Genomic DNA, 27,704 nt, shown 5'->3' with positions numbered 1-27,704 from the left:
GTCAATGTTTTCAATACATTGTGATATTTTGGTGCTAAATTCGTAAATGCAGTAATTACTACTTAGCATTACTGCATATTGAACTACTTTTTCTGTCAAATTTGTTGTATAACATAATGTTTTGGTACTTAATTTGTAAAATCATAGCCTAATTTGATGTTTAATAGGCTTATCCAACATATTCGCTTATCCAACGTTCTGCCGGCCCGTTTATGTTGGATAAGTGAGACTCTACTGTACATTAATCCAGAAGATACTTTAGATAGGGCCAGAGATGTTACCAACCCATAGCAATTCTCATTACCTTTCTGCTGACGTGTCTGTTTTAGTCACCTGTAGTAAAGAAATGTCCTGAAAGAAGAAGAGAACCAATTTTGTCTGCTGGCTTATGAACTGAATACATTTTGAATGGAATCTGTGCTGAAATTAAATGGATCTTCTCTACAATATTCTAATGTTAGAACTTCTTTTTAAAATATAATTTTTTATTGAGTTTGGTAGTTAACATCAGTATAAAAAAGGGGGGAGGCAGAATGCAGGGAGAGAAGGGAGGGGGGTGGGGAAAAAACGAAGTGTCCATAATAGGAGGGTTTGGGGAAGGATAGGAAGGGGGGCTGGAGTAAGGGTGGGGGTGGAAGAAAAGAAGAGGGGAGGGCTCAGCTGGGGGGAGGGAGAGGTAGAGAGAGGTAGGGGTGGAGGGGGGGGGGGTTAGAGGGAGACTTCCAATCGACTAACTTCCAGTCCATGTTTCACATCAGGTCGTAGTCTCATGTAGGTAGTTGTCTAGTAATGTCCAGTTTGTTTCCTTCATTGGTTGTCCCGTAGATTTTTTGAGAAGAAAGGTCAGTCTGTCCATGTTTCTGATATCCAATAGTTTTTCCATCCATTCTTCTTTGCTGAGGTTTTTCCCTTCTTTCCAGTTTCTGGCTAGGACTATTCTAGCTGCAGTAATAGCATAGATAAATAGTTTTTGTTTATTGTCTTTCCCTATTTCTGGGTTGCCAATTTTCTCTATTTGGAAATTGTATAGACCTAGAAGGAAGTATTCGGGTTTACATTCGAAATTAGTTTTGAAAATTCTTTTACATTCTTTATGGATTATTGACCAAAATTTTTTAATTATCTTACATCCCCACCACATGTGGAAATATGAGCCCACTTGTTTTCCACAATGCCAGCAGTTCTTACCGCTGTCTTTATACATAAGGCCTATTTTTTTGGGTGTTATGTACCACCTATGCATGGTTTTTAGCCAGTTCTCCTTTAATTCAGTAGAGTAACATAGTTTCATATTCTTATTCCAAATGGTTTCCCATTCGTCCATCATTATCGGTCTTCCAATATTCCTTGACCAGTTTAGCATCGAATCTTTAATTATATTCGTTTCCGTATTCCATTCTAATATTTTATTATAGATTAATGTTATAATTTTTTTTTCTCTTTTGAGTAAAGTATCCCAGAACTTTGTGTTTATGTTGAAGCCAATTTCCTTATCTCTTTTGTAACACTCTTTTAATTGATAGAATTGGAGCCATGTAAAGTTCTTGTACTGTTTTTTAATTTCCTCTATGTCCTTTAAGGGGGGGGTGATTCCCGGCATGTTACCTATTTTAATGACTTCTCTATACGTGGGCCATTTCTGCCACCCTAATAGTCTCCGCTGCGTGGCTTCTAAGGGAGCAAACCAGAGAGGGGTTTTTTCATATAGATATCTCTTATATTTTTTCCAGATTCCAATTAGGGCTGATCTTACAAAATGATTTCCAAATTGTTTATCGACTTTATCTTTTTCTTGCCATAGGTATCCATGCCAGCCCCAGCGCAAATTGAATCCTTCTATTGTCAGTAGTTTAGTTTTTTCTAATTTAACCCAATCTATTGTCCATTCTAGTGCACAGGCATCATGGTATAATTGTAGACTAGGTACATCGAAGCCCCCTCTTTCTTTGGGTGTGATCATGGTGGAGAATTTAATTCTAGGCTTTTTGTTTTGCCAGATGAATTTCTTTATTTCTCTGTTCCATTCAGCAAATAGTTTTTTCCCTCTAATAATGGGAATATTACGAAACAAATATAGCAATTTGGGCAGAATATTCATTTTAATAATAGCTATTCTTCCCAAGAGTGAAATCTTCAGATGCTTCCAGCCCTCTATGTCTCTTTTTATCTCTTGCCATTTTGTCCTATAGTTTATTTCTAAAAGTTGGTTATTTCTATTTGTAATCCAAATGCCCAAATATTTAATTTTATTGACGATTTCTAATCCCGCGATCTCTTTTAGTTCTTGTTGTCTCTTTTTTGTCATATTTTTTGTAAGTATTGTTGTCTTATTAGTATTTATTTTGAAGCCCGCTAATACGCCGAATTCCTCTATCTTTCTTAGCCAGTCCTTAATAGTCTCATTAGGATTCTCTAATATGCATATAACGTCGTCGGCAAAGGCGCGTAGTTTTAGTTCTTGATTTCCAATTTTGGTGCCTATTAAGTTTTTATCCTCTTTTATTGCTCTCATTAAGATTTCTAGTGTGAATATGAAAATTAGGGGAGAGAGCGGGCAGCCCTGCCTTGTTCCTTTTTGTATTACAAAGTTTTCGGTGTACACGTTATTGACTTTAATTTTTGCAAATTGATTAGAATAAATTGCATTAATCCCGTTTTGAAAGAAAACTCCCATGTCTAACTCTGCAAATAAAAATTTGAAAAATTCCCAATTGACGTTGTCAAAGGCTTTCTCCGCGTCTAGTGATAGAAATCCCACTTCCTTTTGGTGGTTTTGGTCGTAATATTCTATAGTGTCTAGAATAATTCTAATATTATCTTTAGTACTACGGTTGGGTAGAAAGCCTGCTTGGTCTTCTGAGATCCAGTTTTTTAAGAAAATTGTAAATCTTTCCGCAAGGATTTTTGTATAGATTTTATAATCGTTATTTAGTAGTGATATGGGCCGATAATTCCTTACATTACTCGAATCTGTTCCGTCTTTGTGGATTAAAATTATTTCTGCTTGTTTCCATGAGTCAGGGATTTTGCCTTCCTTTAATGCTATATTCATGATTTTCTTTAAATAATGAGTTACTTCTATTTGTTCAATTTTATAGAACTCGGCTATAAAGCCATCTGGGCCTGGTGATTTGCCTGATTTTAATTCCTGGATGGCTTTTTTGATTTCTTCTTCGGTAATTTCTTTATTCAGGATTAGTCTTTGGGTATCAGATATTTTTTGTAATTTTTGTCTGCATATGTAACTTGTTATCTCTTCTGGGTTAACTATTTCTTTTTTATATAAATTTTTATAGTAATTCAGGAATTCTACTTTAATTTCATCGTCTGTAAACACCTCCTTTTCCATTGCACTGATTTTTATAATTTGTTGTTTGTTTGTTTTCTTCCTAATTAGTCTGGCAAGCCATTTCCCCGGTTTGTTTGCATTTTCAAATGAGTTTTGTCTCGTCCACTTTAATTGATTGGCTATGGTTTCTAATTGTATATTGGTCCTTTCTTTTTGTAATCGTTTTATTTTTGGGATTATATTGGTTTCCTTAGGGTTTGTTTTTAGTCTATGCTCGAGTTTCTCTAATTTTTCTTGGAGTGAGCGTATTTTTTGGCTTTTAATTTTGTTTTTTCTTGCTTTTTGTTGTATAAAAAAGCCTCTTACTACCGCCTTATATGCGTCCCACACAATTTGTGGGGCGACATTTGCATTGTCATTTAACTGGAAATATTCTTTAGTTAACCGCTTTAAGTTTTCGATATCTTTCTCCTGTTTAATCAAATTGTTGTCTAGTCTCCAATTTACTCTATAGTCTTTCTTGTTTATTGACATCGTTATAGGACAGTGGTCCGAGATATCTCTTACCTGTATTTTCATTTCTTCAATCTTAGGTGCTAGACTTTTGGAGGTCCAGATCATATCGATTCTGGTCCATACCTGATGTCTGCTCGAGTAGTATGTATAGTCTCTTTGGTTGGGGTTCTTTAGTCTCCAAATGTCCCATAAATCAAATTCACTCATGAGTTGAAATAGATTTCTCGGAAGAGAGCTTTTAATATTTTTTTTATTGGTCTTATGTGATGATTTATCTATTTTGGAGTCAATAACCCCATTGAAATCGCCCATTATTAATAGGTGATCGAATTCTGCCTCATTAATCTTAATTCTTAATTGTTTAACAAAATTCTGTTTTGGGCCATTTGGCATGTAAATGTTACATATCAATATAGATTCTTTACCCATTAATATTTTAACAGCAATGGTCCTACCCTCATGGTCCCTGAATTCTTCCACCGGGTTAAGTTTGTCTGCTATATATAAAGATACTCCCCGTTTTATTTTTTTGTCTAGAGAGTGGAAGGCTTTCCCTAAGCTATTGTTTATTAGGTAGTTGGCATTTTTAGCGGCTATGTGTGTCTCCTGTAGCGCTATAATGTCATAGTTATTTTTCCTTAGATTATTAAATAATCGTTTTTTTTTAATTTTTGAATTTAAACCGTTTACATTGTTTGTGAAGATTCTTATTGCACCTGGTAAATTAGTCATCAATGTATATATCACTCACTGCGCCTTCTTCTTCCTCCTCCACATCTTCCTCTGGATTATCTTCAGTATCTTCATTGAATAGGGCTATCTGTATCTCTTTGGGAGAGTCTTGTCTTCTTTTCTTTGCCTGCCTTGGGTTCTTTTCCAGGCTCGGTGGTTGCTGCTTGGTTTGTTGTAGTATATCCTTTTTTAATTTCCTGTAGAATTCGTCAGCTTTCTCCTCGCTTTTTATCCAGACTCTCTCCTCTTTATATGTTAGCATCAATCCTTCTTGTCTTTCCCATCTAAATTTAATTTGAAGCCGTTTCAGTTCATCTGTTAGGAACAGATATTTCCTTCTGCTGTTTAATGTGGATTGCGGGAATTCTTTGTACACCATGATTTTACTCTCTTTGTATATCGTTGGTTGACGTTTGGAGCCTCGGAAGACCTCTTCTCTTGTGCTTTTTTTTACAAAATGGACAATCGTATCTCTAGCTACTTTGTTTTTTTTTGCATAATTTGTGTATATCCTGTGGGCTGTATCTATTTGTTCAGATGCGTCCTGTTCTGTACAATTTAAAATTTTGGCTATTATCTGAGCTGAAATTTGTTTAATATTTTCTTTTGGCTCTTCTTGTATGTTCCTGAGTCTTAGTTGGAAATCTGTAGTGTTTTGTTCTAATTTATCCTGTATCTTCTCTATCCTGCTGTTCTTAGCTTCTAGTGTCTCTAATTTCCTTTGCATTTTTAGTTGTATTTTCTCCATTTTGTCGTTCTGGAGTTTTAGTCCCGAGATTTCTTGGATGTTTTTTACAACTTCCGTTTTTATCATGTTCACTTCTTGTTTAATTTCTTTTTTGAGATCAGCCATGTCCTCTTGTAATATCTTGTGTTGCGTGTCTTGTTTCCGAGCTATTTCGTGTATTTCCTTTTGAAGCAAGTCTTGTTTGTTTGATATGGATTGGATTTCCCGAAGGAGATCTTTCCAGTTGACATCCTCTGGTAAGGAGTTCCTCCTTGGTGTTGACTTAGCTTCTTTTGTATCTTTGTCCCATTTTCCACGGAATGTTGCCATTCTGGTCTCCGTTTGATTTATATTGGATATTGAGTACGGGTTCTGTTTGATTTGTATTTTTCAGTTGGATGCTTCTTGGTCCACAAGATGTATCCGGGGACTATGCCTTCCGTGTCTCTTCTCTTTGAGGTCTTGTCTAACTGTCCCCTTCTTGATTCTGTTGGTGTCTGGGTTTTATGTTGTTTGTGGTCTCTGCTTTTAGTGGTTGGACGTTAACATAAAGCACCGCCCAGTCGCCCCGACGTCCCAGTTGAGGGCTCCTAGTGGTGTTTACTGTTCACCTAATTGGCAGCTTATTTTGTTAATTTACCTCTACGAGGCGCGCTATCAGACAGCCTTCCAAGGAGTGGAGTCTATTCCGCCGCTCTATGGTGTGTGTTTCCCTCGTTAGCGTTCCCTCGCTTCCTGGTGCGGGGTGACTCGCTTCCGGCGTTCCCTCGTTAGCGTTCCCTCGCTTCCGGCTCGGGGTGGAGACCTCTCTCCACCTCTTGCCGGGCGCGTGGGAGTTGAGAACTGAAGACACAACACCGCTAATCCTTCTTTCAAGGTCAGTCTTTGCGCTGATTATCTCTTATTCGCTGCCTTAATATCGGAGCCCATGCAAAACTAATGGCCGAAGGTTGACTTTTCTCATTTGGTTTCCCCGGTTTTAAATTGCTGCCGTGTATAGAGAAAGAGGGAAATGATCGCTAGATCTGTCTTTTCTTAGTCCGCTTTTTTTTTTTTTCCCTCAGCTTGGTCGGATAGACAAACTTGCTACTTATAGCCATTCAGTCAGCTCACATTCAATCTGTCGATGTTGTTCTTGTTATTTTAATTGTTTAATTGTTTATCCTACTTTCACCTCCCGAGGAAATTAGCGATCCAACAGAGCTTACTTACGTTTTTACGGGCCCCCCCTGTGCCCGATTTTCGTATATTCTCTGTGTATTTTCTGTGTTGTTGTTGTTGTTGAAGTGAGTGCGGCGAGCGGCTTGTGCAGGAAAAGTTCCTGCTTCACGAACCGCGTCTAGCTGGCCAGGGATCCCGGACCCTCTCGAGCCGCCGTTCTTGAGGAACGGCAGATCTTTGGGGTCGTCGGGAGTAGACCTTGGCTACGCCAATCTCTGTCGCTTCGATCCACGGCAGGACCGGGGGTTGGGGCCCCGATAGACGCCGGTCTCGAGTTGGGTTCCCAGAGCCCTAGGAGCCCACGTCCGTCGCCATTGCGCTCACCCGGAAGTCCCCCTAATGTTAGAACTTCCAGTGTAATCTGTTCCTTTCCAGTAAAAGATACAGAAACTATTCAATACCTTCATGGTTAAGTGGAAAATGCATGATGGGTTGCCTAAATGGTCTCATTTCATATAAAATATATAGAAACCTTGGAGTGTAGATTCCAAGGACAAAAGTGACTTGTGAAACAGTCTACTGCCTTGATCAAAGTGGGTCAGGCACCTTGAGCTACTGGAGCAGTTACACTAATGGTTTCCTAGGCCATTCTTGCTGCTGATCCTAGAGGTCCACAGTAACATCGCAGCAGGTTAGTCAAGAGTCAAAGAGCAAAGAGAATAGGATCAAAGAAAGGCATAAAGCAAAAATAGAGCGCACAGGAGATTTGAGAATACACTAAAAAGGTGTTACATTAGAACAGTGTTTCTCAAATGCTGCTTCTCCAGTTGTTTTGGACTTCAGCTCCCAGAAATCCCAACCAGTTTACCAGCTGTTAGGAATTGTGGAAGATGAAGTCCAAAACATCTGGAGGAGCAGAGTTTGAGAAACACTGCATTAGAGAGCAGAGGAGGAACATTTGGAAAGTGGTTTAAAAATATACATGTCTGTCATACCCAGAGTCTGAAAAATGTAATTTGTTACAACCCCCTGAAAGTAATTACATGCCCCCAGCTTTAATTAGACTTTTCTTATTTTTGTTACAGGAGGAGGGGGAAGTAGGATTGATAAAATAAAGGCATAAAATGTGTAACATTTCATGCAAAATACCTAAAAATCCAATTTAAAGATTAATAAAAACTAAGTAGAAAGCATTAGTAACAATTACACCAAAAAAGAATAACATTTCCTCTCTTATGTTACCTTTGAAAAACGCAACATTGTAAAAGTTTGTTAAAAGTTACAGCTATGTTACTTACATTACTATATAAATGTTACTATATAAATATAAAATAACTTAAAATGGATACTTAAAAGGAATATTTAGTGAATATGTTACATATATTGAGCGCCTGTGTCAGTCACAGTTCTAAGCAGTTTAATCAAAGCCCCCGTCTACACAGCTGTATAAAATCCAGATTATCTGCTTTGAATTGGATTATCTGTCAGTGAAGACTCAGATAATCCAGTTCAAAGCAGATAATATGGATTATCTGCCTTGACATTGTGGTTTATATGGCAGTGTGGAAGCGCTCTTAATGAACTACGGGAATAAGGCCCCTTCCACACACCTGTATAAAATCCACATTGAACTGGATTATATGGCAGTGTGGATTCAGATAACTGAGCTCAAAGCAGATATTGTGGGTTATATGGCTGTGTGGAAGGGCCCTTGGATAACTGCAATAAAGATGGTCTTACTAGAATTGTTAGCCAACTCCTGGCAGTCCTAGAGAGCCCAACACACAATATATTGCTCCAAATTGTTCTTTACGTCTATTGCTTTTGTGTCATGCACTTGAATTAGAATGCTGCTGATTTCAGTGGAACTTGTTCCCAAGTAGATATGTACTGGATTGCAGTCTAAAGTTTGGGCAAAAAGAAGTTTCTTCAATAACTTCCAATGATATGCTGTTCTTATATTTGGTAGCTTTATTAGTTACAATATGTATGATTAATTTGATTATATGTCAATGGCTATTGTCATAGAGAGTTTGCTGTGAATATCATGCATCTTCCTCTAACCAAAAACATTGGGAGTCACCAGACATTTCCAGGCATTCATATAAATGAACAGAATTGCTTTTATTGCAGAGTATCTTTGCTGATACTGTTACTACTTCAGAGAGGCAAAATTAGATTTTTCCCAGTGTATTGGGGCATTAATTTCAGCTATACTTTTTAGCTGCACAAATTCCAGTAGTTGCACATTAATAATAATTAGGAGATGTTGCCAAGTGAACCATTAGGGCTAATTCAACACTGAATCACTTTAGATTGAGACGGCTCTAACCCTGCATTACAGAAACCCCTCCACATTTGCGGTTTTAACATTTGTGGATTAGATAATGTTCTTTCTAGGAATCTCTACACCTTATAATTTGATTCTGTATTCAGCTGCCAGCGGAGGTTGACTATATACTACAGTGGTCCGTGGACCACCAGTAGTACCCAAGAACTAAAATACGGTCCGCAGCCTCACCGTTACTATACCATTGCAATGAGAGTGACTGGTCTTGGGAAACCCTCTTATAGTGCTGAGACAACGGGGATGTTGGGAGGGGAGAGCTGACTACCCATGAAAGGCGTGACAACAAGCCTCCTGACTGCTGCTTCTCCTCATCCTCCCTCCCCCTGAGTGGAGCCGTTCCATGTGGAGCCTGTTCCTGAGGTTATTTGGGGTGCAGATTCAGAAAATTACATTGGATAGACCACATCAACTCTAGATTATTAAATATGGTTTTCTCTGGGCAAGTAGATGGCAATTACTGGATGGTGTATGTTCTGTGTCAGAAACGATAGCTGATGTGGTCTATCCAATGCAGTTTTCTGAATTGGCACTCCAAATAACCAAACCAATCTAAAGTTGACCAAAAATTGATTTGTAACTTTTTGGTACTAATGCTGGAGATCGGTCCCTGGTCAAGTGGTCCCTGGTCAAAAAAGGTTGAGAACCACTGGTATACTAGAAGGTCTAGAAATTCCTAGAGAAGCGTTCTGTCAGGTAAACAATAACAATTCCTTTATTTGCGGTTTTTCACTTTCACAGGGGTCCTGTGTCTCTAACCCCAATAAATTTGGAGGGATGATTGTAATACATTAGAAGTAACAACATTGTCTGTAACACTTTTTTCAAGGTAACAAAGTATTCTTTTTTAAAAGCGTCATTACCTGCCCCCCCCCTCCCCCATATGTGCCATTTACCAATTACTTTTTCTCATTATTTTGGGAGGGGGTTCAATATTATCAAAAGTAATTTAGGAATATTTTTAAAAGTTTAGAGTTTTCTTTTTCAAATGATGAAAAGGTGACATGAATTGCATCAAGTAGTATAATAGACTGCTTACAGACATATTAATGATAATGAGTTGTGGATGGAGTCTTTCTAATGAGTTATTACTTTTTAAAAAATTACTGCCTATGCTCTAGTAAAACCACCAAATTCAGAATTTCATAGGTTGATTGGAATTGTTAAACATCTGTTCCTCCCTAAAATATAAGAAAAATAACTGAATCCAATACATTAGTGGAATTGAATACATCAGTTGAATGTACGTTCTGTTCTGCCCTTTTACTAGCATGGTCTTCTCTATTCCCAGAAGATCTATTAAGCCCAGCAAAAAAATATTGTGTGAGAAAAATGACCCCAAATCCAGACAGATGTTGTTTTTTGTAGAATTGCTTGTGTAAGACTTTGTCCAGGCTCTTTTTTCAATATTTTTCTTATGGCCCGCTCATGTTTATAGGCTAACTACATTTCCAATATGCCACATTTCTCATAGTATGCCTCCCAATGCTACTGCATTTCAAGAGGTTTCCTGTTGTCCTGTACAAGAATTCATGGAACAACCCTAACATGTGTTGACCTTTATGAAGACTTTTTTTTGGTTCAAAGTCAACACCATCCCTTATTCAATATTTTGGTAATATCTGAACAATATCTGTAGATATTTAACTAACCTCTGTTTGCTGTGATCATATGTACTTTAAACAAAGCCTGGTGCTTGAATTTTAATTTGGATAAATGCCACATATGTAATTCTTAAGAGTCTCCCACTAGTTTCAGGTTTGGTTTTCTAGTGTTATCGGAGTATGGCTGAAGTTTCTAACGGTGTATTTATTTCTTAAGAACTTCTGCTGTGGCTGCACACAGATTTCTTTGTAGAACAGTTCCTGATGCTTTTGAGATTCACAAATCTCAAAGAGCTGATGGGACTCATAGTCCAATGACATTTGGAGGGCCACTGTTTGGCTTCAGGGACCCCATCTACACTGCCTTATAATGCAAATTGAAACTGCTTTATATGGTATATGTAGAACAGGCATGGGCAGACTTCAGTCCTCCAGGTGTTTTGGACTACAACTCTCATTGGATTACAACTCCCATAATTCCTAATAGTAGACTGTTAGGAATTGTGGTAGTTGAAGTCCACAACACATGGAGGGCTGAAGTTTGCCCATGCCTGGTGTAGACTCATACATTGCCATTTAACTGTATTATATGAGTCTACACTGACCATATAATGATAGTGTAGATGGGACCATGGATAAAGCCACTAACTCAATGGTTTTCAACCTGTTTCAAGCTGGTAAACTGGCTGGGATTTCTGGAAATTGTAGGTCAAAACACCTGGAGTCCCATATGTTGAGAACCACTGCACTAACTGAACTCATGTTCCATGTCATGTTTATTAGACAATTTGATCAGTTTCTTTAGCACAGGTGTAGGCAAAGTGTGGGTCTCCAGATGTTGTTGGGCTTCAACGTCCACCAACTCTTCCAATGGTGAGAAATCCTTTGGAATGGTGAGATGTACCCTGTCCTCTCCTGATTTAAGAGTAATTAAGTTTTACTGAGTTACCAAGTTATTGGAGGTTTTCCTTAAATAAACAGTGCATGAGATCTTAATTGTTTTATAATGAATTGGAAAGCCTTCCCTAGTTGTGGATAATATATTAAGTTCTTAATGGAGACATTTCAGAGTTGCGTGTGCTGAATTAATCCATGTTGATTCAGAAATAAGTCCCTAGGAAATAAATGGGACCTGCATCAAAGCAATTGGGTTTATGAATGCAATCAAAGTCTATTTTACATGTATGTTAAAATCAGTCTTGGAGCTCTGCAGAAGCTAAAACTGGAGTGGGAATTGTGTAGCCTTTCTGATGTGTTAAACGGAAACTCCCAGTAGTCCTAGCTAGCATAGCCAACAACGTTACAACAACATCTGTACAGCCTCATATTTCCCACCTCAGAGTTTGAAAGATCACAGCAGGCTTGTTAACTTCTGCTCTGCAACATTATGGAAAATATTTTCTCCTCCTTGAAATCCATAGGCTTCTGATTAATTTGTTTTAAGGCTATAAAATCTATAGCCAGGTGTATAGTAAGCATTTACCACCATCTGAGTAAATGTGACACACTCAGCATTCAGAAAAGTTACTTTCTTGAATAATTCCCAGATCCCTTCAGTCAGCATTGGGAAACTCTGAGAATTGGTATCCAAAAAAGTAACTTTTCCAAGAATTGCCTCATCCGGTCTAACTGGAATTTGAATCATCCATTGATCAGAAAGGCTTGTGGCCACATTTAAAATATTTCAAAGCAGTAAAAAGAAAATGACAGTACAATGCAGATCTAAATTATAACTCCTTGCAATATATCCAGTTACCTAATTTTTTAAAATGTGACATTATAGGGCCCTTGCACACTGCCCCTTTATCCCAGGATCTGATTCTAGATTAGCTGTTTATCCCAGGTTATGTGGCAGTGGGAACTCATATATTCTAGTTTAAAGCAGATAATCTGGGATTAGATCCTGGGATAAAGGGCTGTGTGGAAGGGCACATAGTCAGCCCTGCACTGAGGTGAGGCTTACATGAAAGGGAAAAACTAAAAATAAAGGAACTGTTAGATTTTTTTTTTACATGAGAGAACATTACTCTGGGTATTTTTAGGTTTTCCAGCATAACTCTATGGTCAACTTCTGTCAAAAGCTGATCATAGGATTGTATTGGAGGATCTAGAGATTCCCAGAGAGGAGTTCTCTCTAGAAATCTCTTAGGTCGTCCAGCATGACTGGAGAAAGTTGACCATAGAAACACATTGGAGGACGGAGAGATCCCTGGAGAAAACATTTTAAATCAAATCCATGAACAATCAAATCCTCTAAAGTCAAAGCTGCAAATGTGGAGGAATGATTGTATATCTTCTGGTGAAGTTAGACATAAGGGTTAATTCTAGAAGTGCAAGTAATATGCATTTTAGTTTAAGTACCAACCATGAAGTAGGTAGTTTGAAAGAGCTACTTTTTGTTATGACTGTAATAAAGAGAGAAAGAGTTAACCCCCCACCCAAATTCCATGATTGTGAGGTTGCTCTGGCTTGTTCATATCTTCTGTTGCATACAGTTTGTTTTCCTCCTATAAATGGAAAATCAGGGGCCCTAGGAGTTCGATCCCTAGGAGAGGTTCTCCTCTTTAAACTGTTGCCCTGTACAATTTAGAATGGTGATGTGACAGAATTAGTCCACCTCCCTCTTCTGTTTATACAACTTGATTTTATAATATCTAAACAGGGATGGGCTTGATGGATCTATGTTTAATTACCCATTTATTTGCCCTCCTTAATAGAATAATCTCAATCAACACCATTTTGTCTCATTTCAGAGAGTCCAAGGTTTAAGTGACACCCTGCTTGCAATAGACTTCGGTCCTGTGTGTACTTTGCCAAAAGTAAGGAACAATGAATACAGTTGGACTTAAATTTCACTAAACCAGTGGTTCCCAACCTTTAGGCCTCCAGGTGTTTTGGACTTCAACTCCCAGAAATCCCAGCCAGTTTACCAGTTGTTAGGAACTATGGGAGCTGAAGTCCAAAACATCTGGAAGCCCAAAGGTTGGGAACCACTGCACTAAACAAACATAGGATGGCATAATGAAGACATACTCAACAGCTCTCATCACATTGTAAAGCTGTTTATGGACTGTTCCATCACACTGTGTTTTTTAAAGTCCTTGATGTAAGAAAGAATGATAGACAGTGACACCATAGCTTTCACCCCCAAAGATGTTCAGGGGCACAATATCCTTACCAGAAACATTTTTAAACAATAGCAGGGGAGAGCTGTTTTTCTACAGGTAGTTGTTTTCAACTTCGGTCATCCAAGTGTTTGGGACTTCAGATTCCAGAATTCCTAACCACTGGAAAAGCTGGCTGGGCTTTTGGGAAATGAAGCCCAAAACAACTGGAGGACTAATGTTAGGTTAGTGAACTCCCAACAGCAAATGTAGGGAAGAGCTATTTTGATGCCAGAACACTTTGAGCATGTCAAAAATATGCTCTGATCAATATAATTGTGACTGAATTCAGACAAATTCCCACTTCTTTGAATGATGTGGGCTTTCAGTTTTTCTGTTCTGGTAGTGATGGTAGCATCTATTTTTAAAAAGAGATCCAATTGCTCCTTTTATCTTTGAAAAGAAGACGTGGGCTGGATCAGGCTGGAATACAATACTACATTATTTCCCTTTCGTGGGAGTCTTTTTCACACTTCCTCCACGATATAGACCTCAAGATGCAGACAGATGGATGCAAATGTATCTCTCTATACTGAGCTATAGCCATGGCCAACACTGTGTATGGAATATCACCTTTTGTCTGATAAACAGCTGTACTTTTATAAGCCTGTACATTATGAATGGAGGGAGCTCTTTTTGAGGCAGTAGAATTGAGAGCCTTGTGACTATTTTCACATAAGATGCTAAAAAGTGGTTGATTGTTCTTTTAGTTCCCCCCTTTTTAAAAAGACAATGACAGATCTTTTGCGTCGGTTAGAATGTACACTTAGCAGAAACCTATTTTAGTCTGTGTGTGTGTGTGTGTGTGTGTGTGTGTGTGTGAGTGTGAGAGAGATTGATAATAATTTTCTATGCACTGTTTTCCTAGTTAAAATTACCATATATAATTGTGTATAACCCAATAGCCGGCTTTGGGGCCAAATTTATGGATTTTGATATGACCTATAGATACGTTGGGTGTCAAGGACAGAACGCCACAAGATTCAAAGTAACAGAGTTTATTAGATTACAGAACTCAAAAATGCCCGTAAAAACACAAGGGCCAGGCAATTTTTGCCTTTAGGAGCAAAAAGGGACAAAAGTAAATGTTCAAAAGATAAACCGGATTAAACCGGAGTTTAATCCGGGTAAAAACAAACTGCTTTCTTCAGCCTGGGTATAAACAAAACGAAAGGCAAGGAACAAAAGATACAAGGAATGCAACTAATTGGCAGCAGATTCCTCTCTGCTGCCAACACTGTGCTTAGAGTAACTTGCGTCGCTCCCACACACACACAGTAGACAGGATCTCCAACACGAGCAGATCAGCCAGGGATTGTAGAAGTAGAGTAGACCAGTTCCGTTCCGTAGATCAAAGCCAGAAGCAGACGTTTGTAGTTTTCCAAGTCCAAGAAGGGGGGAAGACAAGCCGTGGTCAGTTCAGTCCGGGTTCTCAAAGCAGGAGATGGCGTCCGTCAGAAAGACGACGGAAGGTCAAGCTAATAAGAGTAAGCACAGGTTTGCACAAACAAATGCCCACACAATCCCTCCCGCCGTCTGACCTTGGATTCCAATCAACTTACGTCTCAGCACAGGAAAGCACACAAGTCTTCAGGGAAGCGTCCCACACACACACGGATCCCAAGCGTTTGCCCAGATTACCTTGCCCGACGCAATTTGCAATTGCTCCCAAGCCCCATTTTATGCCAGTTACAAATCTTCATCACTGTCAGCTGTCCTCCTTAACCCGGGCGTTTCCTCATCACTTTCCTCGTCAGAGCTGGAACACCTCTGACTACGCCCAACAGCATCTCCAGCTGTGGATCCCGTCCCATCCCTCCAGCTAAGCCATGGGTCTAATCCTGAAGGTCCCCATTCATCTTCTGCCCCATCATGGCCAGTGGCCCCCAATTCCTCCCTTACCCGAGTCCAATCCATCTCATCCTCCTCTGAGCTAACCAGCCCCTCCTCCATTCTCTCCGTAAACCCTTCGAAAGATTCTTCGTCAGATGGTGCTGCAAATATGTCTCGCAGTCTTTTTCTCTCTCGCTCCTCGAGAGTATCTGACTCCCGAGGAGTCTTACGCCCACGTCTGTCAGTAACAGAGCCATGAGGCTCAATCATAACACTATCCCCTCTCACAAAGGCCTCCTCCCCCGATGGCGGAGAAGTGGCAGTGATACCCTCCGCTATAGCACCACGACGACTAGAGGTATCAAGTTTCAACAGCGAACGATGAAAGACTGGATGGACCTTTAAACTAGACGGTAAACGCAAACGAAACGCAACGGAAGAAATTTTTTTAACGATAGGAAAGGGACCCAAATACCGAGGCGCAAACTTTCCCCCAGCCTGTTTAATATGTTTGGAAGATAACCACACCAAATCCCCTTCTTCCAACTCCTCCCCTGCCTGCCTGTGGCGGTCAGCCTGAGTCTTCTGCGTTGCCTTAGCTTCCAACAGTAAGCGACGGGCAACATCATGCAATGCAGCCATTTCCGTAGAGCGGTACACAGGGTCCGAAGAGACCACATTGGTCGACGGCGCCACACCTCCCCGTGGGTGAAAACCATAAGTTAGCTCAAATGGCGTATGCTGACTAGACGTGTGCACCGCATTGTTGTAAGCAAATTCCGCCACCGGTAGCCACTTCACCCAAGCCGTGGGTTGATCTAAACAAAAACAACGCAGGTATTGCTCTAAGAGCCCATTAACCCGTTCCGACTGTCCATCCGTTTGCGGATGGAAAGCTGAAGACACGTTTAACTTAGTCCCCAAGCACTCATGGAAATGTTTCCAAAAGCGTGACACAAATTGCGGAGCCCTATCTGAAATAATCACCTCGGGTGCTCCGTGCAAACGATAGATGTGCTTAGTAAATAGTAAGGCCAACGTAGGGGCCGCCGGAATGGTTGAACAAGGAATAAAATGAGCCAGTTTACTAAATAAATCCACCACCACCCAAATACAAGTATAACCCCCAGACTTAGGCAAATCTGAAATAAAATCCATGGAAATGATTTGCCATGGCCTGTCCGGAACAGGTAAAGACGACAACAACCCTCTAGGGCGCCCAACAGGCGTCTTACTCTGCTGGCAAACGGCGCAGCTGTCGCAAAAGCGCAAAATGTCTTGCCGCATCTTTGGCCACCAATAGCTCCTGGTAATGAGCTGCACGGTCTTGAATCTGCCAAAGTGCCCAGCCATGGGTTCGTCATGGTGGGCTCTAATCACCTCCAACCTGAGGGCCCCCACTGGTACGTAGACCTGTCCCCTGCGTACCAATACTCCGTCTTGATCTTGTAGATGCGGCAGTATGGTACGGTTACCTGCTGAGAGCAGCATCAGTTGCTCCTGTGTCCACACATCATCCCTCTGAGCCTCAAGGATCTGGTCATGTAACCCGAGCTCATTATCTACAACACACAGAGAGGCAGTAGGCAAGATGGTCTGACATACAACCTGCTCATTGGTCTTAAACTCCGGCTTGCGGGATAAAGCATCGGCCCGCAAGTTTGCCTTCCCCTCTACGAACTGCACCTTGAAGTTAAACCTGGAGAAAAACAAAGCCCATCGGATTTGACGCTGGTTTAACTTCTTTGCTGTTTGCAAGTGCTCTAAGTTCTTGTGATCAGATCTGACCACGATCTGGTGCCGTGCCCCTTCAAGCCAGTGCCGCCACACCTCAAACGCCACCTTAATCGCCAACAACTCCTTCTCCCATATGGTATAGTTCTGCTCGAAGGGTGTTAGTTGCCGCGAGTAAAATCCACAGGGACGCAAGGTCCCTGAGGAATCCTTCTGAGACAATACAGCCCCCAACGCGTAGCTAGAAGCGTCCGCTTCTACCACGAACGGTTTGTCAACATCAGGATGGGTTAGTATGTTGTCCGATTGAAAACTAGACTTAAGTTGTAGAAACGCCTCGTGAGCTTCCCGCCCCCACACAAATGGCTGTTTCTTGCGCAGAAGCTGCGTCAAAGGTACCGTGAGCTTTGCAAAATTCGGAATAAACTCCCGGTAGTAATTAGCAAAACCTAAGAACCTTTGTACATCCTTCTTAGTCTTCAGCTCCTGCCATGAGTTGACGGCGTCAACCTTATGTGGGTCCATTTTAAGTTCCCTACCTGACACTACATGACCTAGGAACTCCACTTCAGGCACATGAAAGACGCACTTGGAAGCTTTGGCGAAAAGCCCATTAGCCCGCAGTCGGTGCAGAACCTGCTTGACATGTTGACGATGTTCTTTCTCATCCTTAGAAAAAATCAAGATATCATCCAAATAAATCACTAAAAATTGGTCAATTAGGTCCCTGAACACATCGTTCATGAACCTCTGGAAGACCGCAGGAGCATTACAAAGCCCAAAAGGCATGACTCGGAACTCGTGGCATCCGAAACACGTGTTAAATGCCGTCTTCCATTCATCCCCTTCCCGTATACGGATTAGGTTATAGGCCCCCCGCAGGTCAAGCTTGGTAAAGACCTTAGCCCCTTGCACCCTTGATAACAGTTCCGAGATTAAAGGGAGCGGGTACCTATCCCGAATGGTGTATTTGTTTAGGATCCGATAGTCGCAGACCAGCCTAAGTTCCCCAGTCTTTTTGGCTACAAAGAATACTGGTGCCGCAGTTGGAGAACTAGATGGGCGAATAAACCCCTTGGCTAAATTTTCATCTAGAAACTCCCGCAAAGCTTGCCTTTCCGGTACAGTCAAGGCATACAGCCTCCCTGCTGGCAGTTTCGCACCTTCTGCCAACTTGATGGCGCAATCATATGGCCTGTGCGGTGGTAATTTGTCCGCTTCTCTTTTACAAAATACATCAGAGAACTCCCCATACTCAGCAGGCACTCCCTCCATATCAGCATGAGTAACGTTTAGAGTGCAACAATCCTGCCTCTTTAAGATCACTTTACGTGTTGCCCAATCCACTTGTGGGTTTACTACAGCTAGCCAATCCATCCCCAGGATCACATCATATCTAGGCAAGCTCGTAATATCCCACACAAACGTTCCCGTTACTCCCTGCACCTCCCACGTTACTGCTGAGGTTTCCTGGTTAACCACCCCAGTCTCCAGCAGTCTCCCATCTGCTCCTTCCACCCACACGTCGCATGCCTTGCGCACTTTAGGAATGCCATGCTTCTTAGCAAACTCAATATCTACATAGGAGACTGTAGCTCCTGAGTCCAGCAGTGCCAGAGTAGAAACAAGTTCCCTTCCCCCAACAGATAATGTAATGGGTACGAAAACATGCTTCCTCCCCTCAGTTGACTGCTTGAGGAGCCCTAGTGCGTTGGACTCACGTCGCACTAGGGCTGGCCTTTTCCCGAAAGCTGGGAAGGTTTCACATTACAATTTTTGGCAAAATGCCCAGCATTCCCACAGTACAAACACAAGCCCAGCTGCCTCCTACGGCTCTTTTCCTCTGTAGACAGCTTTTTAAAGACCCCAAGCTCCATGGGCTCTTCCCCCATCACCACAGGTGCCCTGGTTACATGCATGGGTGGCGCACACATTGCTTTTGAGTGTTTACGAGCCTCGAACCTTGCGTCTAAACGCAGCACCTTAGCTACTAAGGCGTCCCAGCTTTCAGCCGGCTCCAAGCGTGCTAATTCATCCTGGAGCATATCACTTAACCCGGCAGTAAATAAAAGCATGAATGCATTTTCCCCCCAATCCAGCTGGTGGCGATACAGGTTAAACTTATTTAAGTAATCCAAAACAGTCCCCTTTCCCTGTTTCAACCGATACAGAGCCCACCCAGCGTTCTCCGTGCGGAGAGGATCCCCAAAAGTATCAGTTAACAATTTTTTGAAATTATTTAAATTGTCCTTGACTGGGTCATTTCCCAAAATTAAATTAGTGGCCCATTGTCCTGCGGGACCGGTCAACAAACTCAAAATAAAAGCCACCTTGCTAGTGTCAGTAGGAAAAGCATGAGCACTGAGCTGAGAAAAATAAAGCTCCACTTGTGCCAAAAAGGTTGGCAACTTGCACCTGGTTCCGTCAAAGCGTTCAGGAGTCAAAACATGTCCTTTCACAGCAAAAGCTGTTTGGCTTACGGTAAAGGCCGTTTGCAATTGGTCTACTTTGGCTCTTAACTCATCCATCGTCTTCCTGACGGGTTTATTGCTGCAATAAACTTTTTTATGGCGTCGGGCAATCTGTCAAGGACAGAACGCCACAAGATTCAAAGTAACAGAGTTTATTAGATTACAGAACTCAAAAATGCCCGTAAAAACACAAGGGCCAGGCAATTTTTGCCTTTAGGAGCAAAAAGGGACAAAAGTAAATGTTCAAAAGATAAACCGGATTAAACCGGAGTTTAATCCGGGTAAAAACAAACTGCTTTCTTCAGCCTGGGTATAAACAAAACGAAAGGCAAGGAACAAAAGATACAAGGAATGCAACTAATTGGCAGCAGATTCCTCTCTGCTGCCAACACTGTGCTTAGAGTAACTTGCGTCGCTCCCACACACACACAGTAGACAGGATCTCCAACACGAGCAGATCAGCCAGGGATTGTAGAAGTAGAGTAGACCAGTTCCGTTCCGTAGATCAAAGCCAGAAGCAGACGTTTGTAGTTTTCCAAGTCCAAGAAGGGGGGAAGACAAGCCGTGGTCAGTTCAGTCCGGGTTCTCAAAGCAGGAGATGGCGTCCGTCAGAAAGACGACGGAAGGTCAAGCTAATAAGAGTAAGCACAGGTTTGCACAAACAAATGCCCACACAATCCCTCCCGCCGTCTGACCTTGGATTCCAATCAACTTACGTCTCAGCACAGGAAAGCACACAAGTCTTCAGGGAAGCGTCCCACACACACACGGATCCCAAGCGTTTGCCCAGATTACCTTGCCCGACGCAATTTGCAATTGCTCCCAAGCCCCATTTTATGCCAGTTACAAATCTTCATCACTGTCAGCTGTCCTCCTTAACCCGGGCGTTTCCTCATCACTTTCCTCGTCAGAGCTGGAACACCTCTGACTACGCCCAACAGCATCTCCAGCTGTGGATCCCGTCCCATCCCTCCAGCTAAGCCATGGGTCTAATCCTGAAGGTCCCCATTCATCTTCTGCCCCATCATGGCCAGTGGCCCCCAATTCCTCCCTTACCCGAGTCCAATCCATCTCATCCTCCTCTGAGCTAACCAGCCCCTCCTCCATTCTCTCCGTAAACCCTTCGAAAGATTCTTCGTCAGATGGTGCTGCAAATATGTCTCGCAGTCTTTTTCTCTCTCGCTCCTCGAGAGTATCTGACTCCCGAGGAGTCTTACGCCCACGTCTGTCAGTAACAGAGCCATGAGGCTCAATCATAACATTGGGTGTCATTCTACAGAAAAAACCAATACCACCTCAGAGAACCAATCGTCCCTGACCGTTGCTGCCATTTTCCCACCTAGAAATTCAAAAAGGCCAGAATCAGAGAGAATAGAGGGAGTCAGTATTGCTTTTAGGTTCTCTTGGGATGAATTAAGCTCTTGCATTTTGCCAGTCTAGTCAGAGAAGGAGATGGTTCTCTATGGAGGAAAGAAATTGTTCTAAATTTATAGTAGTTTTGTTAAGGTGCAATACTCACATTGACCCATGGATAAATCAACCTAGGTTTTTTGAATAGTCTTTTTACTAAAATTTCTAGCCTGATACATGAGTATGTATTAAAAGTGCTGCTTGCTCCTCAGACAAATTTACAGGTAACATAAATACCTGTTCCTCTGTAAGTTCTGAGCAGAGGAAATGGTGTTGAATAAAGGTTGTTTTCCATCTAGACCAGTATTGGCTATACAGACTAACAGTGAGTTTCCAAAGATTCATAGAGAAGTTTTTCCTGAAGATGAAGCTGGGATCTTCTGTATTCAAATTGTAGAAATCTTTGCCCCTGGAGCAAATGGCAACTTTGTGGTGATTGTTTTAACTGGATAAATAGCACCGAGGGCGGGGAAAGGAAAGTAACACAATTGTGGTCTGATTCCCATTTCTGCATCTATGTTATCATCACCATCAGGGAATCTATGACCTATCATAACCCATCACACAATAAGGAATGGACACTATCTGATTTGTGGCTGAGCACATTGTTCGGATATAATTTTGGCTCTCATTCTCATGAAGGAATGAGGATGGCTCAATGGTATTTAGAGCAGGGGTGGGCAGCTATGGATTGCTAGGGGGGCACATTACATGCACACAGTCAGAACACCTTGCAGTATTTTCCACTCCCTGTACCTGCTTCAGACAAAAAAAAATGTTTCACTTCAAGGTACACCATTTTGGGTCTTCCTGGGCCATTACCAGCCCAAGAGGCCTTTTTGAAAACAACAACTTCACTTCCTGTTTTCAAAAAAAGATTTCTCCTTGGTTTACATTGGCTTGGAGGGATGTGTTAGAACTTCCTTTCACACTCCTAGATTATATTTTGGAACATTATATATTAACCCCTGGAGGGCCTTGCAAATCACAAAAATGGTTCCGGGGGACCACATGTGGCTATGGGCCATAACTTGCCTACCTCCGATTTAGAATACAAATGAGAAATGTGCAGTACTACAATGTCAGACATTGTAGTACTGCACCTCTCATCAGACTGATCTAGGATAGACAATGGTCCATTGGAGCTGTGATCCTGTAACATAATCCTTCACAAATTCCCAATTCCTTGTTTAGAATAATGTGTGAAAATATCCTTTCTGCACTACGATTCTAAACCAGTACAAGGTGTAAAGTGATAGCCAGCATGATGTAGTAATTTGAATGTTGAACTAAGATTCCAGGAGTCTAGGATCTCTATTCCTACTTAGTCATGGAAGCCCACATTGGGAGGCATCATTTTCTCTCATCAATGGTAAACCCCCTCTGAAAAAATCTTGCCAAGAAAAACCTGTAATTGGTTTGCCTTAGCGTTGCCATAAGTTCGAAACAACTTGAAGGGAGAAAAAAAACAGAATATAAAATGTTTTCACACTAGGAACTTAAAAACTATGAGAAGGTATGTATCTCTTAATAAAATTGTGATCATCCACACTGAAGCTCCTAGAGTTTTTGTGGAAGTCATGCGAGGTTTTTCCTCATTCATTGTGGGTGAATGAGATTTGCATGTGTTTTGTTTTTGTGTGTGCTAGAACATGTGCTAGCAAAGGTTCATCGCAACATTTAAAATTCTAATTGTACTTTGCTGCCACTAGTAACTGTGCTTGTGTCCTCAGGTGTGCCTTTATAACATCTGTGCTGGGAATAGTAAAGAAGGAGGCCTTATACAGCAATGAGTAAAGCTTGTGGTTTGTCTGAGGGACTAGCAGATGTGACACCTTGTTACAGCCTTCTCCAATCTGTTGTACTTAGATGTTTGGAATTATAACTTCCATCAGTCTCTTTTAACAATGCAAATGGATTATGGGAACTAAAGTCCAAAACATTTACAAGGCATTACAATATGGAAGACTGAATGTTAAATCCACTGAAGTGCTTGTGGCAATTTTATAACTCCACACAAAGATTATATTGTAGGAGTAGAGGTAAATCTTAATAGTTTCAGAAATGTCAGAATACAGATCCCATGACATCAGTTCTCCTAGAGATTGAGGTTATTATATTCCAACATATTTGAAGGCACCAGAATGGTTCCGAGGGGATCAGAGCTCTTGATCAGAAACAACAACAACAACAACAACAACAACAACAACAACAACAACAACAACAACATTCTGGCGCATTCAAATGTGTTATCTTGTTCAGAAACAGTGAAATAATGGTGGCTATGTAGAGCCCTCTCTACATAGAAAAGAAAAATATTTTCAATATTCAATGTTCAACTAAATATTTTTTCTTGAGATATGCAAATAATTTGGGGTTGTTTTTTAAAATGATAATCCTTTCTCTTACATAATCAAGTATATTTGTTTTAAAAACACCATGGAGAGATGCCATTTAGTTGAAACATTTAAGAATTTCAACAATTTTCCAGAAGAAAAGTATTATGCCATAGAATATTTGATTAAAATGCAGGTTCAGGTATTGATCACTGCTTTGAAAAGCCTGAATGTAAAGCCCTGCGGTTCCCCTCCCTTTCTGCTAAACGTCTCCAAAGACACACAATCGATTTGCACCAGGCAAGTGTCATAAGAAAGCCCTGGGAATGAATAAAACACCAGCATTATTTAATTTGCCCTAAACTTGGCCGTGGACCTTGTAATGCAGAATCTAAGGTTTCCCTCCTTGCTTCAGAGCACTCAGCTGCCTTGCCTGAGGTGAAATGCCCTGCTCACTGACATCAGAGCCGCTGAGCTAATGGCAGCCAGAAGGGCAGGGACACACAGGGACTTTCATCGTGTCCTTTGGTGTCACAGAGGGCCTTGCACGCCCAGGGCCAAGCAGCTGGTTTGTGAGAAAGGGTAATACAAGACCCCATGAGATCAGAACAGATCCGCCAATAGCATTCGTCAATGGGCTGAGGCTGAAGCAGAAAGAAAAGCAACAGTGAGAGGCAAAAGTCTGCTGAGAGTCATATTGTTCAGAACTGGTGCAGAAATATTGGGAGAAATTACTGTGTGAAATGGCTTTGTTCCAGGAAGAAAATCCTCCCTACTGCTGCGTGTTGGTTTGTGATGCCCCTTTATGTGCACACTAGCTTTTTGTAGAGTTGTTTGCTGTTTTAGAACTCGAGAATCTTTCTGCATGTGTGTTCATGTGCACGTGTGTTTTTGAGTTGTGTTTGCTTGATATTTCCCCATATTGTTGAATTGTGTTGCTTCTCTGGCTAACACCTGTCCTCAAACAGAATTGTTCTGCAGGGTAATCTAAAGCACCCCCCTCCAGCATCATATGTTTTCTCTTGTTTATTGAGTTATGTTGTGCCATACTTCAGATGCGACAACCATTTAATAATCTTGAAGCCGCAACTCTGCAGGGGCTAAAAAGATCCCAGCAGGCTTGTTAACTTCTGCTTTGAAACATTATGGGAAATATTTTCTTCTCCTTGGACTCCATGAGCTTCCAATTAATTTATTTTAAGGCTATAAAAATCTATAGCTAGGTATGTGGTAGGCATATTGAATTCTCTTTTTCCCTCCCTCCCACGTTTTTAGCTTTCTAAATTTTTATTTTTCAGGGTTGAGGTACTCTATGCTATATGTCAAAATGAAAACTGAGAAACATATTCTTATTATGCTATCCTCACTGAGCAGACCTCATGAAACATTTATCTTAAAGTTTAGAGCAGATCCAGTACTACATGTGGCCCCTGAATGATAGCATCTGACAAAACTTTGGAGAACAGGGTCTAAATGCATGCTTGGCTGTGGAAATCCACTGGGTCACCATATTCTCTCAGGCTCAGAGGAGTGCAAAGGCAAGCCTCTTCTAACAAATCTTGCCATGTATCAGAAACATCTTGGAGGCACATAATAATACCAAACCCTCACAGATTACCTGGCCCACGCTTTTTCTAGGTAAAGCCACCAGAAACAGACATTTGTCTTTTATACATGTTGGAAACCGCTTCCATAATCTTAGATCTCCTTTTATTTTCTATAACTTTACAGATACTTAGCTAAGTAGCAGAGGTGCTAAGAAACCCTGTTAGTGAATTAAGATGTGTACCAAAAAAGTAATACCATGTGCCCAATATAGATGTCTGTTAATTGCAAAGGCGCATAACAAGGCAATGGCAAGAATATGAAATGTACGTTTGTGCCCAGTGGACAATGGGACAGATGCACATTGGTTCCAGATGCACAATGGGACAAATGTGTACTGGTGCCCAATGCACAATGGGACAGATGTGTATTAGCCCTGTTGTGCATCAGTCCTGTTGTGCATTGGTCCCATTCCTAGATGTGCTTTGTAGTAATGTATCATTAGTCCTCTACTGGATATGGTTAATATGAAACTGCCCAATTCTAAATCCTGCAGATGCAAGTCCACCTACAAAGATGCTACTTCTGTGCAGGATTCCAGCCCTCCCCACTGCCCTTATGTTTTAAAACGGCAGCATTTGAAAACTAAAAAAGGTTTTTTAGTCACATATGCACATCAGAACAACCACTCTCCCTCCCCCCCCCCATTTTGCTATATTGGATGCTCCCAAAGAGAGCAGTAAAGAGTAATTGTTTTGCTCAAATAAGTGTTTATAACTGTTTTATGTCTAAATAACTTTTTGTTGAGGACACAGGGCTTTGGGAGGGTTACTGAGGCTGAGGAAGCACAACAGCCTGTGGAAAGCAAAGTTGACACTTTTAATGTAAGGCAAAAATATGTTTGTTACAAAATGGTGGAGTTTGGGTGCACCGTTAACTCTCAAGAGACATTCACCTGATCATCTTGATTGGTGCCTGTGAAAAAGCCATGAAGATAATGCCTTTCTGATGGGCCTTTAAGTGCAAACAACTGAGAGCTAATAATTGGTTTTTAGAAGCTTCCTCCTTTTCTTTAATGTTGTATGCTGTACTTTAAGTTTCATTGTTGTGTTCTGATTTAATGGTCTGCTTTAGGATTTTATTGCACTTCGCAGGAGGTTGGGGTGGTTTAATGCAGTTAGGGTCGCAGTTGGTAGGAAAGCAGGATAGATGTTTAAAATTAAACAAATTTAAAAGGTGAATAAGAAGCCATACAAATAGAAGTGGGAAGTAACAATAGTGCTGGTAGAGATTTCAGCAGAACCTGCTTCGTGAAGTCTGGAGTGAGTGCAGGCAAACCGAGAGATAATCAAAATCCAGGGGCAAAATTCTGGGAGCACAACTTTATTGCCAAAGACTTTGATCTTTGGAGCAAAATTGAGGCTTGAGCTGCAGAGGATAACTGTGGAATCAGAAACATGAGCCTGTGGGATTTATCCAGGAAATAGACTTCTGCCATAGATAGATTTCCATAGTGGGATGTCATGGCATTGCCAGGAGCTGCAGTAGCGAGGAATAAATGAGAAGCGATGGGAAAAGGAGCAGACCAACAACAATGAACAGGAGAAAAAGACAGGCCACAGAAGGGAGGATACTGAGCCAGCAATGCCTTTGGTCTCAGGAAAGATAGAATAATTGATGGCATCAAAAGAGATACTGAGAATGAGAAGAAAAGAAGAGAGATCATTTGTTTAGGAACCAGGAAGTATGCCATTAACTATTAACGGCTATTCAGTACCTGAAGAAGGTCATGGTAGAGACACAGGAGATAAAAGGCTGAGCTAAAAGACATTGAAGCAGGGGAGATCTTTTTTGTTTCAAAAAAAGCAAACCTAAGAAATCTTTGTTTGGCATGAAAAGAGGGATTTGATAAAAGGAATGGAGGTCTAAATTCTCATAGCAATATCCAGGGCAGTAGTTATATCTGTTCTGTGAATCTTGCAACTCATGCACATTTTTTTGATGGGGGGCTATGAAGAATTCATGAATGCTGAAGTTTATATATTAGATTTGCCTCAGGAAAACATTAAGACTAATCCAGGGGGCCAAAATGAAGGCATGGCTCCCCCATCTGCCTCCAGTGAAACTTCCCTTTAGCATTCAAATAACAAGCACAGCAAAGAGTGGGACATTGAAATCATTTATCCTTGGAATCCTTTATGGTTGTATTCATATTCACTTGGTTAACCTTGCCTGCTCTTTTTCTTTGGATGCCTACACTGCCTTTCTAAGCATTGTACTGAAGTTGTAATTTATGCAATTTTAGAAAATTCAGGGTTGAAGAAAAATTTCATGTGGAATGCAGTATTCTTATTTGGTGTAGCAATACACACTTTTTACAACTTCTAAAAGCTAGCTAGAATGTGCTGTCTACTAAGTCCTATGAAAATAGTTTGAGTTTCAGTAGATCTTGGGGAATGTCATTTATTTTGGACTACAACTCCCATGATTCCCTGGATGGCCTCTATACTGGCTAGTGAGTTCTGAGATCTGTAATCCAGAAAGGGACTCTCACGGATCTGAGCTTGTGCATTAGGATTTTGATTGGGTGGCATACAATTTCATATCTCATATTTTTAGAGACTTATCATATGATCAGAAGAAGACTTGGATATTGTTTGAGAGAGAAAAAGAAAGGGGAGGTGGAGAGAGGTGGAAATAAATCTACTGAGGTTCCTGGAGGGATTTTTCCAAAAGCCTGAATCCAGCTTTGAACATTCCACAGCAAGAGAAAGAGGAAATTCAAGCTGTTTGTGCTTCCTCCCTTTGGTGATGTATAACCTTATGTGTAACTTT

General features: G+C 41.0%; 2 protein-coding genes across 8 annotated transcripts in view; one reads left to right on the top strand and one right to left on the bottom strand.

Annotated features, from left to right (window-relative positions):
- The window catches only part of cxxc4 (CXXC finger protein 4), an 86,246-nt gene that overhangs the window by 19,422 nt on the left and 39,120 nt on the right, over nt 1-27,704 (top strand). The window lies entirely within an intron of this gene.
- Nucleotides 498-6,816, bottom strand: LOC134299516 (uncharacterized). The gene is made up of 2 exons (XM_062982540.1): nt 4,557-6,816; nt 498-942 (listed from the first exon to the last, which is right to left on the bottom strand). The coding sequence occupies exons 1-2, from the start codon at nt 5,592-5,594 to the stop codon at nt 934-936; spliced, it is 1,047 nt and encodes a 348-aa protein (XP_062838610.1). The 5' UTR covers nt 5,595-6,816; the 3' UTR covers nt 498-933.

The sequence above is a fragment of the Anolis carolinensis genome, chromosome 5 (genome assembly GCF_035594765.1).
Source record: "Anolis carolinensis isolate JA03-04 chromosome 5, rAnoCar3.1.pri, whole genome shotgun sequence".
Taxonomy (NCBI): domain Eukaryota; kingdom Metazoa; phylum Chordata; class Lepidosauria; order Squamata; family Dactyloidae; genus Anolis; species Anolis carolinensis.
This window is presented reverse-complemented; position numbering and strand designations above follow the sequence as displayed.

Bases quoted from the DNA above. Each gene is read 5' to 3' on its own strand.
- LOC134299516 (XM_062982540.1), bottom strand. From the start codon at position 5,594: ATGGCAACATTCCGTGGAAAATGGGACAAAGATACAAAAGAAGCTAAG.